Source organism: Ambystoma mexicanum, chromosome 2p (genome assembly GCF_040938575.1).
Source record: "Ambystoma mexicanum isolate Mex_15411 chromosome 2p, UKY_AmexF1_1, whole genome shotgun sequence".
Taxonomy (NCBI): domain Eukaryota; kingdom Metazoa; phylum Chordata; class Amphibia; order Caudata; family Ambystomatidae; genus Ambystoma; species Ambystoma mexicanum.
In genome coordinates this window covers 290,835,440-290,848,134 of record NC_090923.1, presented here as the reverse complement: position 1 = coordinate 290,848,134, position 12,695 = coordinate 290,835,440, and the positions used below count along the sequence as shown (strand labels likewise).

General features: G+C 43.6%; 1 protein-coding gene across 3 annotated transcripts in view; it reads right to left on the bottom strand.

Annotated features, from left to right (window-relative positions):
• PTPDC1 (protein tyrosine phosphatase domain containing 1) overlaps positions 1-12,695 on the bottom strand; it is a 980,126-nt gene that overhangs the window by 423,740 nt on the left and 543,691 nt on the right. For all 3 annotated transcript variants that reach the window (XM_069643571.1, XM_069643572.1, XM_069643573.1), the window contains exons 4-5: positions 9,945-10,025; positions 9,652-9,770 (exon numbers count right to left, since the gene is read on the bottom strand). In XM_069643571.1, the coding sequence (XP_069499672.1) occupies positions 9,652-9,770; positions 9,945-10,025 (200 nt within the window). The remainder of the gene's footprint in view (positions 1-9,651; positions 9,771-9,944; positions 10,026-12,695) is intronic.

The window sequence follows — 12,695 nt, the reverse complement described above, 5'->3', positions numbered from 1 at the left end:
CAATGACCTTGCAAGCTAACCTTGGGCAATAAAACCCACGAGGAAGTAGGGTTTTGTTGAACCAAATGGGAAATATGCCTAGACGCTCAAGACAAACATTGATTTTTCAACATGTGGTGCAAAATTGTGCAAAGAAAACAACAGGATCCCTTGCCTCGGTTTCAGTGGGGGTGAAAGATCTCGCAACTAGTTCTGGCAAGGTAATAGATATTGACCTAATGGAAAAAACTCAATTTGTCATGAAGAAACGAGAGCTATTGACTGTGAAACTGCTAATAATTACCCCAGTGCTATAACACACACTTCACCTACAATTGAGGAACTACAGCAAAGGGACATTCATACATCACAGGCGGCTCTAGTAGGTTTCCCCCGTAAACGAAAGACTCTCTACACAAGTAGAGGCAGAATTGAGGATTAATGAGGCATTATCTGATGAAGATCTATTATTGGACATGGTAGTGGCCCAGGTGGAGGAAAAGTCGTTTAAGTGCAATGTTGAATGCCAATATGATTGCCGCATTTTTTGTTACCATGACTCCATTTATGAAATTGTATGAGTCTATAGCTGATCAATTAAAAGACCAATCCACTTTGATTGCAATGCTACATACAAAAATGGTTTTTGTGGAAGGGTTTATTTCAGCACTCAGTGACAACAAAAACAAACAAGAAGGACATATCACTAATTTCTTGAAGTCCATTTTGGATCCTCTGATCAAAGATAAAGAAAAAAGATTAGCCTTGTCAAGTAATATCCATAGCTGTCCCATTCTGGGTACAGACCTTTGCAACAATGGAGGACATTTTGGATCAAGTGAAACTACTCTGGGATCCATAAACCCTCTATTGGTCCCAACGAACATTACATTAGTGGATGACTTGGTTGAAAAGGATATATCCAGCAGTGAGGGAGATAAGGAAGTTCTAAAATCAAATAAAAGTGGTTCCCTCAAGAGAGTCCACTCTGAGGTAACAATGCCCCAAGGGGGGCTTGGAACCATGTAGGGGTACACGATAATCAGATAACTGGCTCCTCGAAACACGCTCTCCCTGGGATGCCAGGGTGAGGGAGTTGTGACAAGGGGAGCCCATTATTGGGTTGTGATATGATTGGTATTGCTGCTAACAAATCGGTGCCCTTTGTTCCGACTGGTGACATTAGGCAACCCACGGCATCTTCTTCAAGAACTTATGACATCTTTGCGAATGGTGGCGAGATGGAAAAAGGCACCATTGATAATTTTTGTCCTGGGAGCAAACCCACTAAAACCAACAGACAAATTAAACAAGTGAATTTTGCTACTAAATCTGGAAAGGCTATACAACAACGTCAAACTTCAGCAATAAAGAACTTTAGGGACTTGGCCCACAAGCAGGTCAACTATGAAGACAAGGAGCATGCTTCTGGGCTATCTAGGAAGCATAATGATGAATCCCACATAAGTGTGGACTCTGATGAAGATCTGTATGAGGAACAAAAGATTGCAGAGGTAGTAAAGGAAATTAGGACTAAGCATACCCCGAGAACTTCGGTCTCTAATAGCGATTTGGAGGATTTGATGTACCTCTCAGTTTACTCAGCAGACTGGGACGAGGTCTTGGAGATCGATTCCTCGCTGGAAGATCGTTTAACGGCCTTGAAAGCAAATGCCTGGGTTTCCTCCCCGAGCATTTTGCTGGAGGCCATCAACTTTGAGGGTATTGACGGTGATGCATCAAGCTCTTCGGATCTTGAGGAACAACAGAGTTCGACTTTGCCAAGAAATGCAAACCTCTGATATAAAACAAGGGTGGTATCAAGAGTGCACAGGAACAGATCTCCGCAAGACCATCAGTTCTCTGATGCTGAAAGACACTTCTGGACACTCGAAGACAACAGCAGTGCAATAGGCAAACAGCTAAAATGGTCTAAGAACTATCATTATTCAGTGGGCTCTAACTTGGAAAATGTCAAACATGTTAAGAGGCCCCTTAACGAGTGGGAAAGAGACCCTATTTGCTTGGAATTGAGCAGAATTCTGTGCATTAAAGACAATCTCATTCTCAACAGGGCTAACATCTTAAGGCTCTTTCACAGTATTTCTTCACTTTCCGGGATCAGTACTGAGGATCTACTTTTGGTAGACTCCTCTGATGAATCGAGAAACGACAGGGTGATACTGTATCTTGCTACAATGGAAGTAAAACAAGTTCTGGTACAAAAGACAAATATTCTGAAAACAAAGGGGTTTGCAATAACTGCAGTTACTAGTCTGAATTCAGGAAGAAATGATGAGTACAATTCCTATGCCCATTCGCCTTCCAAGAGAGGTAAAACCAACAGCAACAAGCCCACGACAGATGCCAAACTTCCCTGCCATACAAAACATGCAAGCAGTAAAACTGAGGGGAAATGGTCTTGGAGAACAAACGAAAACAGAAAGGATGAAGGGATGACAAAAAACAATGACAAATTTAGAATTGTGATAAACAACTCAAAATCACTCAGGAAAGCTCCCTGTGTGACCGGGAAGACTCAGGCCCAGTAGATTGAGGAAAACTGGGGTTGGCTGGCCAGCACACTTGGGCACAGATCATAATGCCAAAAGTTGGGAAATACCAACGCTGTGCCTTATGTTCTACTGGGAACGTGCAACACGCGTTGGTTTCAACATTTGTTGGGAGAAGGGAGTATTCGATTTGATGACTTTGATATTGTTTGTCTTCAGGAGACGTGGCTGCGGGCCGAGCCCATTCTTGAAGGCTTTGTCACCATCCTTAATCCAGCAAATAAAGGGCTAAAAGGCAGACCTATGGCTGGCCTTTTGACTGTAGTCAAAGAGAGCTGTAGCCTAAGAGTTAGGTGGGTAAAGAGCGTTTCACCTCTGATTCAGATCCTTCTGCTGTAATACCAGGCTTGCGAGGGGGATACTGCAAGGAATATCTTACTCTGTAATTTATACTGGAACATCAAGGACCCGGCAGCAAGGGGATTCATTGAACAGTTTTTGGAAGAGGTGTAAACTACAATGATTGCAAACTCCAATTTGAACATTATTTTATGCAGCGACCTAAATATTCATTGCTTTGATAGATCCAATACCTTAATAGATCACCAAACTAGCAACTTCCAAGAACCGGAAACACGAGGGCTGTTGTTCAGGAAAGAACTTCAATTGAGGAACATCTTTTTATTAAACTGCGCTATAGCAGGGGACATACGGCCAAGGCCAACTTGGAAGCGAGGGAAAGAATCCTACACATTGGATTACTTCTTCGCTTCCGATAAATCTTCATTCAAGCGTAGTGGCCATGACGGTCATTGAAACCCTACAAAGTGACCAGAATATATTGAAGTTAAGCCTCTCTTTGGGTGCCCAGAAAACTCCTGATAGATATCCTGGAATTGCATCCTGGAAGAAATAGATTGAGGCTATCCTGTAATAATGTATTGGATCTAACAAGGAAACTAAGGAATACCGGGTGGCCGGATGACACAGACTATACGAAGTACCTGGCTGTTTATCATGAGGACCTGGGCCCAGGGAGAAATCAAATATTTAGCCATAGACACAAATTTGATCATAAAGTGGATGAGCGGAAAAGCAACTTAAAGTGTCTAATAAGAGCTCATAAAATAAATCCCGTAGAGACATCATATGAAGCTGTTAAGATCAAAACAGCTCATAATAATTGGATGAAACAATATAGACACTCGCTGGTGCAAACAAATGCAGAACATATGTTGAAACTCATTGCTTCCAAAAATTCAAGGGAGTTTTGGCAAATTTTTAATTCACTGGATAGTACACAACAGAGCCTTATAACAAACCCAATTTCAGCAAAGGATTGGACGGACCACTTTTCCTTTCTCTTTTCAAGGACGACAGACCAAACAGCGATGGTCGCAGAGAATTCTTCTCTGAGTTGGGCATTTGAGAGCAAGAGTGAGGACATTGTTACACTAATTAAAACCTGCAGTAGTTCAAGAGCTGCAGGAACAGATGGCCTTACGAATTTGACACTAAAAAAGAACCCTGAGGAATGGGCGACCTTCCTATATCATCTATTTTCATTGATTAAAGCAAGAAGTGTCATTCCGGCTTCATGGACAAAATCCATAATTGTGACAATTTTCAAGAAGGCGATAGGTGACAAGCTGGTTTTGAGAAAGGTATTGGAACATCGCTGAATCTATTCTTAATTAATTACTTAAAATTGAGCACTGCAAAGAAGAACAGCAAGAATGTATACCTGTCATCAGTGGACCTATCCCAAGCCTTTGATTCAGTCAACAGAGAAAAGCTCTGGCTCAAATTAAAATATTGGGGATGTCCTGCTGACTTGCGTGAGGCAATTGAAGCTCTACACTCCGACACCAGTATCCAGGTTAAGTTAAATGAAAGGGGGGACATGACACGCCCCATAAAAACAGGAGTGGGCCTCAAGCCAGGGGGCCTGATGCATTCGAGGGCATTAGATGTTTCCCATCATCTATTTCCAGAACTCCAGTCAACAGACTGCAGTATGCGGATGATGTTACCCTTCTCGATGAAACTCTGATTGGGCTTCAGCGACAATTGGATGCCTTGGTGTGTTTTTTATCCTCGAATGACCTGCGAGTAAACACTGCCAAATCTGCAGTCCTGATCTTTGGGAACACAAAACGAAAGAACTTTAAATCTAAGGGTTGGTGCATAAATGGCGATCAAATCCAAGAAACAACAGAAATGCCCTACTTGAGGATACCTATGAATGCAAGTAATAGCGATGCCCCAATGGAAGTATGCTTGAGACGTAAATTAAAGATGCTCATTGCCCAGGCAAGACTGATCAAATTCAGATACTGCACATTTTCTCTGACAACTTTTTATAGTATGAAGGTTGTCCCTATTTTAACCTATGGGGCTGAATGTTCACTTCAGTTAAATTGGAAGCTATGGCACATTTTATAGGGTCTTTTTTGGCGACCGGTTCTTGGGCTACCAAAATGTGTGCCAATGGCAGTGATAAAGAAAGAGTTAGGCTTGACCTCTCTTATTAACTACTTGAGTGGAAAACGATATCTTTCCACCGGAAATGTAAATTGCCGCCACCTGACAGTGGCTTTATGCTGCTGGAGCTGGCGCTTGAGACAGAAGAGAGCCCTTACACTTGTGGAATGGGGTTACAAATGTTTTTATTTGTTGAATTCAATTGATACAACAGAGAGATTACTTATTTAAAATCCAGACTATGTTAAAAAACGGTTGTACGAAAATGATTGGATTGAGCCCCTGGAGGCTGCACAATTGTCCAAACTTTATGGGAAATACTGTGTCTCAGTCAATAAGCGTGGAATGATCCCCAAATACTTGAGCAAGTTTCCTTCCGCAGCATTGCATCAGCAATTCCTAAGACTACGACTCAACATTTTCCCAACTAAAGAGATTCTTGTAGTTAGGAAACCAAAACGTACAAGAGAATATGCTTGTAGACTTTGTGGACACAAAAGGGAGTCACTTCGTCATCTGATTATGAGCTGCCATGGTGTGATTGACCCTCGCAGAAACCTGCTATGTAAATTCTTTGTGAACAATCGAATTTTAACTAAAAAAGACATTTGGCTACTTTTGTTACAAGGATCCAGGCTATCTATGACTTTTGCTTTATTAGAGTAAGTGACAATCTTTATCACTAAGCTTGACGGAAACAAGTGAATCCAATTGGTTGAATCATTGACATGCTCTGGCTGGTTCCTCTTTTTTTCTTTTGTTTTTTTGTTGGTTTGTTATTTATCTAATTGTCATTTGGAATTGTTCTAAATTGTAAATGGCTAAAAAGCTTCTATTTTAGCTAAATGCCAATAAAAATAATTTTTTTAAAAAAGTTTGTTTTCTCGCACATGTTCACTGTCACCAAAAGTAGTGTGCACCTCCGGAACGTAAAGTACTAGTAACAGCCCAACTTTCTTATCTAGTATATCACTCACACCCACACTCCTATTCCTTAACTCTACTTCCAAAACATTCCTACCCCATCCCACAATGACAACTACAATAAGCCAGTGTATTCTACCTGCCCCAAAGCACCCAACATGCAGGAAAACTGAAATGTGGTCCACACAGGAGCGTGCATGGCCACCAGACGTCTTCCAACTTTGCAGTGTGTATTATATATTCCAATATTTCGGAATTATTTCTATTGTCACATCCAAAGCTTCAGCATATTCACGGTTTACCAAGTATCACATTGTTCACTATATGAGGGGCCAGTGGGTCTGTCTCCAGTCTATGATGTTCAAGGTAGAGCTAAACTAGTTTCTCCTTTTTTCCTCCCCCAGCTCCCCAGGCATTATCAACTCAATTCAGTTTCCCACTACTAGTATTCGGGCATTGCCACTTTTGAAGGTATTTTCATTGCACCCAAATCCATGCAATCCTTGTGGCATTTTGCCCACAAAGTCACTGGCCAGCTCCAGTGAGATAAGAAAGTGTGTCTTCCCCTCAAAGACGATACAACATTTAGCAGGATAGATAATGGAAGATTTTATATTAATAGCTTCAAGAGACTTTTTGGCCTCCAAAGGGGACTTTCTAGATGCCTATATTGCAGCCACAAAGAACAGGAATATATTAATTGCATCCCCTTCATACTGCAGGTTGCTCCTCTTTCTTACCAGTCGAAGGATTGTATCTCGATCTTTAAACTTCAAAAGCCTTGCAATGATGAGGGGAGTCGAAGCCCTTGGTGCAGTTCAAGGCAGCTTGGGCTCTATGAGCTGTCTCTATGGTAAATATCAGAGAAAATTCTGTCAGAATTCTACCAAAATGTTCCATCAGAAGCATCACAACATGGGTCATCATTGAGTGTGTGTGGACAGACTCACAACAACTATTCTAAGGTTTTTTCCCCTTTGAACAGCTCTCCAAATCTTCATTTATGTCCATCAGACTTCTCAATATGGATTGCATCCTCAATTTATCAGTGGCCACAGATGATATTGTCTCCTCAGCCTAATCTAGTCTAGATCCATGTTTGTCTAGACATGCCTGCAGGTGGTCGACTTTACAGGTCAACATATCCATTATGGCACCTCAAGAGTTAATGCCAGCTTTCAACTAGAAGAACATCTCCTTAATATCAGATCCTGGATTCGCTCATTACACACTTGATCTACAAATGCTGAGTTCTCCCGCTGCAGAGTTTCACTGGATTTCTTTTCTCTCCTAGTCATCTCAAATAGGAGTTTGATCTGATGGCGATCATTTTTGCACATGCTCCTTCCTTCACCTTCTTAATCACCCTAACCAGACACTGAACCAATCCCATGGTGCTCCTCCTCATGTTAGGATATCTCAGCCTTGGGGCTCACTTAGCTGGCCCAGATATACGGGTTGATATCTATTCCCAAATAGTGCCCCCTACTTCTCTCTGCTGGACCCCTAAGGAAGTGGCCAGCACATTGTCAATATGTTATCATCAATTCCCCTACAGGATCTCTTTGCCTCACTACAGAAACTATCAGGCTGCGGCCTCAGCAAGGTCATATGAATCTCACAACCGAGCACCTCAGATCCAAAAGAATTGAGGCTCTAACCAGCTCTGCCATCACTGTAATGAGGAGCTACTTGCACAAGCGACTCGATGTACTCTGATCCGGTTGCCATGTTTTCTGCTCCGCTCCTCCACCTCCAACACTCTGCTGCAAGTCTACTACATCTGCGACCCTCCACCAGACACGGTCAAACCATCTGAATTCATGCAGCGCTTCTGCTGGCACTGAGCTGCTGCTTTGAACAAAGGCTCAGGAGACCATCGCAGGCACACAGAGCTTTCACCGGAAGGATTTAAAGGATGCTCCTGAAGAATATTGCTTGGGGAACATGCAGTGCACATGAAAGGTGACATTTTTGCCGGGTTCACAAGCTCCCCCCTCCACAACTGACACGTAAAAAGTATTATTTGCAACACATTGCAAGTTGTGTATTTGTGTGTTCATTCCTTCAGTACATATTTGACATATAGTCTAATCTACAATTGGAGTATGCCTTTTATTAGCGTGAACAACAGACCAAATACTAAAGGAATGTTGGTGAATTCATTTATTGTAAACAATCAAATGCCCCATACCGTACAAAAAAATAGATACTGCAAGTCAAATACCTTACAAAGGCACTACCCCACACCCGTGTTTCTCTATATAGTCACAGAACTTGTTCACGACCTGCTAGATAAGATCCTGCAAAGATCCTGCAAATACACAGTTGGGGATACTAAATGTCATATATATTGTATAAGTTGCAAAATTAATAAGCAGTAATCTTGATGAGAGAAGACCAAAGAGAATTCGAGTTCTATTAGCATGGAAGGTAAAGCGTGGAGGTGGCAGGGGGGAGGAATTTTCCAGCACCAAAATGCTAGCACCTTCAGATGCGAAAGATGTGTAAAGAGGAGGTTAGAGACGAAAAAATTATAGCACTTAAAAGCTCAGCGTGGGGAGGCAATAAGTTGGTAGAGGGAGATAAACAGGGTTAGGGCTGAGAGTCTGAGAAACAGAATCACCAAGTATATCTATGGGAAAATCTCATCAGTAGAACTCTTTTATCAGAGTATGCCTCATAGAGTAATAGGTATACCACAATCAGCAATGCGCTAGAGATTGCATTCATACATTAAGAATTGGGTCCATTATCTATAATAGTCAACGTGGATAAATCAACTGTTCTACTAGGCGTAAGCAATTACCATGAATTCCAACAACAAAAAGACTTTGGGATGCTTATAGGTTAGGTGACCAGCTTTTAAGAACCCCCACAACTATCCTCAAAATACCTTGGTATGGAATAACGGGGCCAAAACTGGCATGTGATTCCGCTACAAGAGTCCAGGCTGCTACAATAAGGCAAAACGTGATAGCTGCTTGTGAGAAAAAAAGAACCAGATAACATGCGACCTTAATGACAACAAACACTTCCGATTAATACCAATTTTCTATTATAAGTAATTGTCACAGAAAAAACCCAGAAACCTCAGGGCAGATTTATCCGTTTTGTCTCAGCATAAATATCTCATTTAAAGTGCAATATATTAGGTCACATAATTGTTCATGACAATACCACAGTAGCCCCCATCATTGTTAAATTTGAGTGGAGAAACAAAGCCTCTAGGGTATCTTGAAAATGCAGTTCCCGGTATTACTTTGGCATGACATCTTTCACCATACCGTTAAGGTGGTCTTTAAAGCAAATGCAACCTACAACCTAAATTTAAGTTGTTAACCGTGGCTTTCTCTCTGAATCAGTCAGCAGTGTAGCGTCGCTATGAAAGGATTTTGTTTTGTGGTGTGATTTGCTGGTGAGTCATAATAACCCATGTAAACGGACGCCATTAACTAAGTGGAATGCATTTTGCATGTGACTGATGCAGCCCTTTAAAATAGGATTTCTGTAAACCTCCCTCTACTTACCTTGGAGTATTTGCTGTTTCGCTACAAAAAAGGGAAAAGCATTTGTTTATTGACAGCATAACAGTAACAAAGTGTGCATAGCACTGCTAGCCAATTGTCCTGTTCCCATGTGTGTGTTGTACGATTGCGCTTTTAAACTAATCTCTGAGCTCAAGTACCAGCAGCAGACATTCTGCATGTATTTAATATTTTATAAGAAACAGCAGCAGGGCGGAACTTACTTTCAGCCTCCATGAAAGCTTCTGGGAGGTAGGTGAAGCCACTCTCCTGCTCCAGCGGATTCCCACAGCTGGCATGCTCTCCAGGACGCTGAAGGTTAATTACCGTTTTTATGCCACAGCTTTAAACAAAGAACAAATCAATCACATGATTTAGCTTATTAGTTCTTCTTTTAACCCATTTTGTAGTAACACTCGACATGATTAGTTTAGAAGAAATACTCCTGAAAGAAAAAATCTTCACGCGTATAAGTACGGCATGCAGAAACGGCTGGAATTAATAAAAATGAGCATACCTCTGAAACTGTGCAATTATGTTATATTTTTCGAGGATTTCTGTTGAGGGTCGAGCCATTCCAAGGATGTTCTCTGTGATCCTATAACAAAATATATATATCAAATTCTCATCTATTTTTTGCATTTTGATTTATCAAACAATACGAATCAGGTACCTATAAAGTGGGTGACAGATCCCTTCACAATCAACAATGCTGTAGATGTACTGGAACATCTATGCAATACTTGTTAACCCTGTAGATCTATTCATGACATGACGTAAATTGTTGTGGAGGTTAATGGTTTAATTACTGACCGGCAATCTTCATTAATACGAGTCGTACTCTTGTCGTCACAGTCCAACCACTGAGGTGACCCCACTACCCAGAAAGGATTTCTTATGAATACAAAAACAAGTAACTACTTGCCTCCTTCAATGGGAGGAGAGCTCCTCCCTCTGCCTCTCCTCTGGATAAGCGCAGCCGCCTCCACCCAACCGGTCTGTTAACTAACCGATACTTTAACCAGGCCCCCTTGGCAAGGCTGGGTTGCCAGACTGGGACACGAAGACTCGGAATCAGGGGTCATGAAGATTACCGGTAAGTAATTAGGGCATTAGCCCCTTGTCCCTCTTCCTCATCCCAGTCTAACCAATGTGGACATGACAAGCAGGGCCTGGTCGAACTAGCCAGTCGAACCAGACAAAGTACTACACATCTGTGAATTTATTAACAGCACAACACAATTCACTCCTGGTGCACACACAAAACAGCAGTACCAAACACAGAGTCATCTCCGGGAACTGCCAGACAGTAGTGGCAGACAAACGTAGAAGGAGGAGCCCATGTGGCAGCCTGATAAAAGTCCCCAAAGGAAACGACCTGGAAAGCCACCTAGGAAGTGCCACCTCTCGGGTAGACTTCCTGAGCACCCCACGAGGGGAGGATAACCAGCCAACTCATAACACAGCACGATTGTGATTTTGACCCAGCAGCTAATGTAGGCCACCGAGGGCTTCCGCCCCGCCTGTCCGGCACCAAATGTCACCAGTAGGGAGTAGCAAGATCGAAAGGAGGCTGTCCTGTCCAGGTATGTCAACACAGCCCGACCCACATCCAGAAAGCTAAGAGCAGGAGCAACATCCATGGAACCCCGTCATGGAAAGAAGAAAGCACCAGATACTCGTTCAGATGGAGTGCAGAGACGATTTTAGGGCAGAAGGCCGGCGAGGAAAAAAGCACCAGCCCCTCTGGAAGGAACTGTAACTAAGGAGGGACACGGAGTAAAGCCCCAAGCTCCCCCAGGTATTTAGCTGAGGTAACGGCCAGAAGAAACACCATCGTAAAGGTAGGACATTTCAAATCAGCTGACATCGGGGGGAAGAGGGTTCCAGAACCATGCGGGAGAGAAGAGGGAGATCCCAGGTAGGACAAGGAGGATGAACAGGATGCCGAACTGGTGAGAAGTTCTTAAGGAGACGACGCGCCATAATCTCTGCCTCCCCGATACTACCCCGCCCAAGGTTCCACGAAAGCCCGAATGGCTGCCAACTGAGCTTGTACGGAGGACACAGCAAGACCCAATGCTATACCCTCCCTCAAGAATTCAAGAATCAAAAGAGGAGAACAGAACAAAGGAAGGCAACCCGCAGGAGTGCACCAAGCCGAGAAGTACTGCGACCAGGATCATAGGATTTGAGAGTAGACACCCTGCAACAACCCTAAATATCAAGAGAAAAGGCCCAGAAAACCCCCTTCTGCTAGTTCCGCTTAAGCACCCTTAAGTGGAGAGAGGTACGGGAGAACTGTGGAGGAAGAGGGAGCCGCAGTGGACAGAGGGAAAGGATCAGGGAAGCCCTGATGCCAATTCCTGAACCAGGGTTATCCACCCCATCCTGTGCCAGGCCAGAGCCACCAGGATCACTGGGGCCCTCTCTCACAGCACCCTGAGAGGAAACCAGGAGGAAAGAGGAAGAGGTGGGAAGGCGTACAGGAGACCCTGAGGCCACGGAATGGAACAAGTGTCATGCCCCCAGGCTAAAGGATGCCAGTCCTAGGAGAGGTAGGCGGGGAGAAGATGAGTGGCGTAGGTAAAGAGATCGATGACAGGGACCTCAAACTGTCTGTACAGGGACCGAAAGGCCTCCTGCATCAGGGCCAACTCCCCCAGATGAGGGAATTTCCTACTCAGGGAGTCCACCACCAAATTCAGTTCTCCCACAGACAGCTTCCAGGGACAGGAGATGAGGCTCCGACTACAACATAATTCTGGATGCTGGGAGAGCAAGGGAGGCCGCTCTGGTCCCCCCTGGCAGGAGAACCATTGTGTCACCTCATGGGCCAGGGCCTATGGCCGCCTGTAGAATTCCATGCTCTGCATACAACACTCCATTCTGAACCTGGCATGGAGCGTGGAATGTAGAGCATGGAATACTGTAGGAAAGATGCAATGTAGAAAAACTGTTGGTATTCAGGAGGCGTTGTGCTAAGGAGCCGGTGGGCACATGTAACACTTTTAATAAATCATTATCTCTCTCCTTGTGCCTGCGGATACTCTTTTCACTGGTGATGAGGAACCTGAGACAGCAGCCCACCGAGTAGCCGTTCAGCAGAACCTGCGCATATCAAGGTTGAGGGACAGCCAGGAGGCGCATATCTCCATTGAGGGTCAGCCAAGAGATTTCCTGCTTCCAAGGAGAGAAGTCATGCGGTGCGGAGGCCTATAAGGGAACCGGAGACAGCACAGCACAAGAAACTACAGGTACCGTGTGC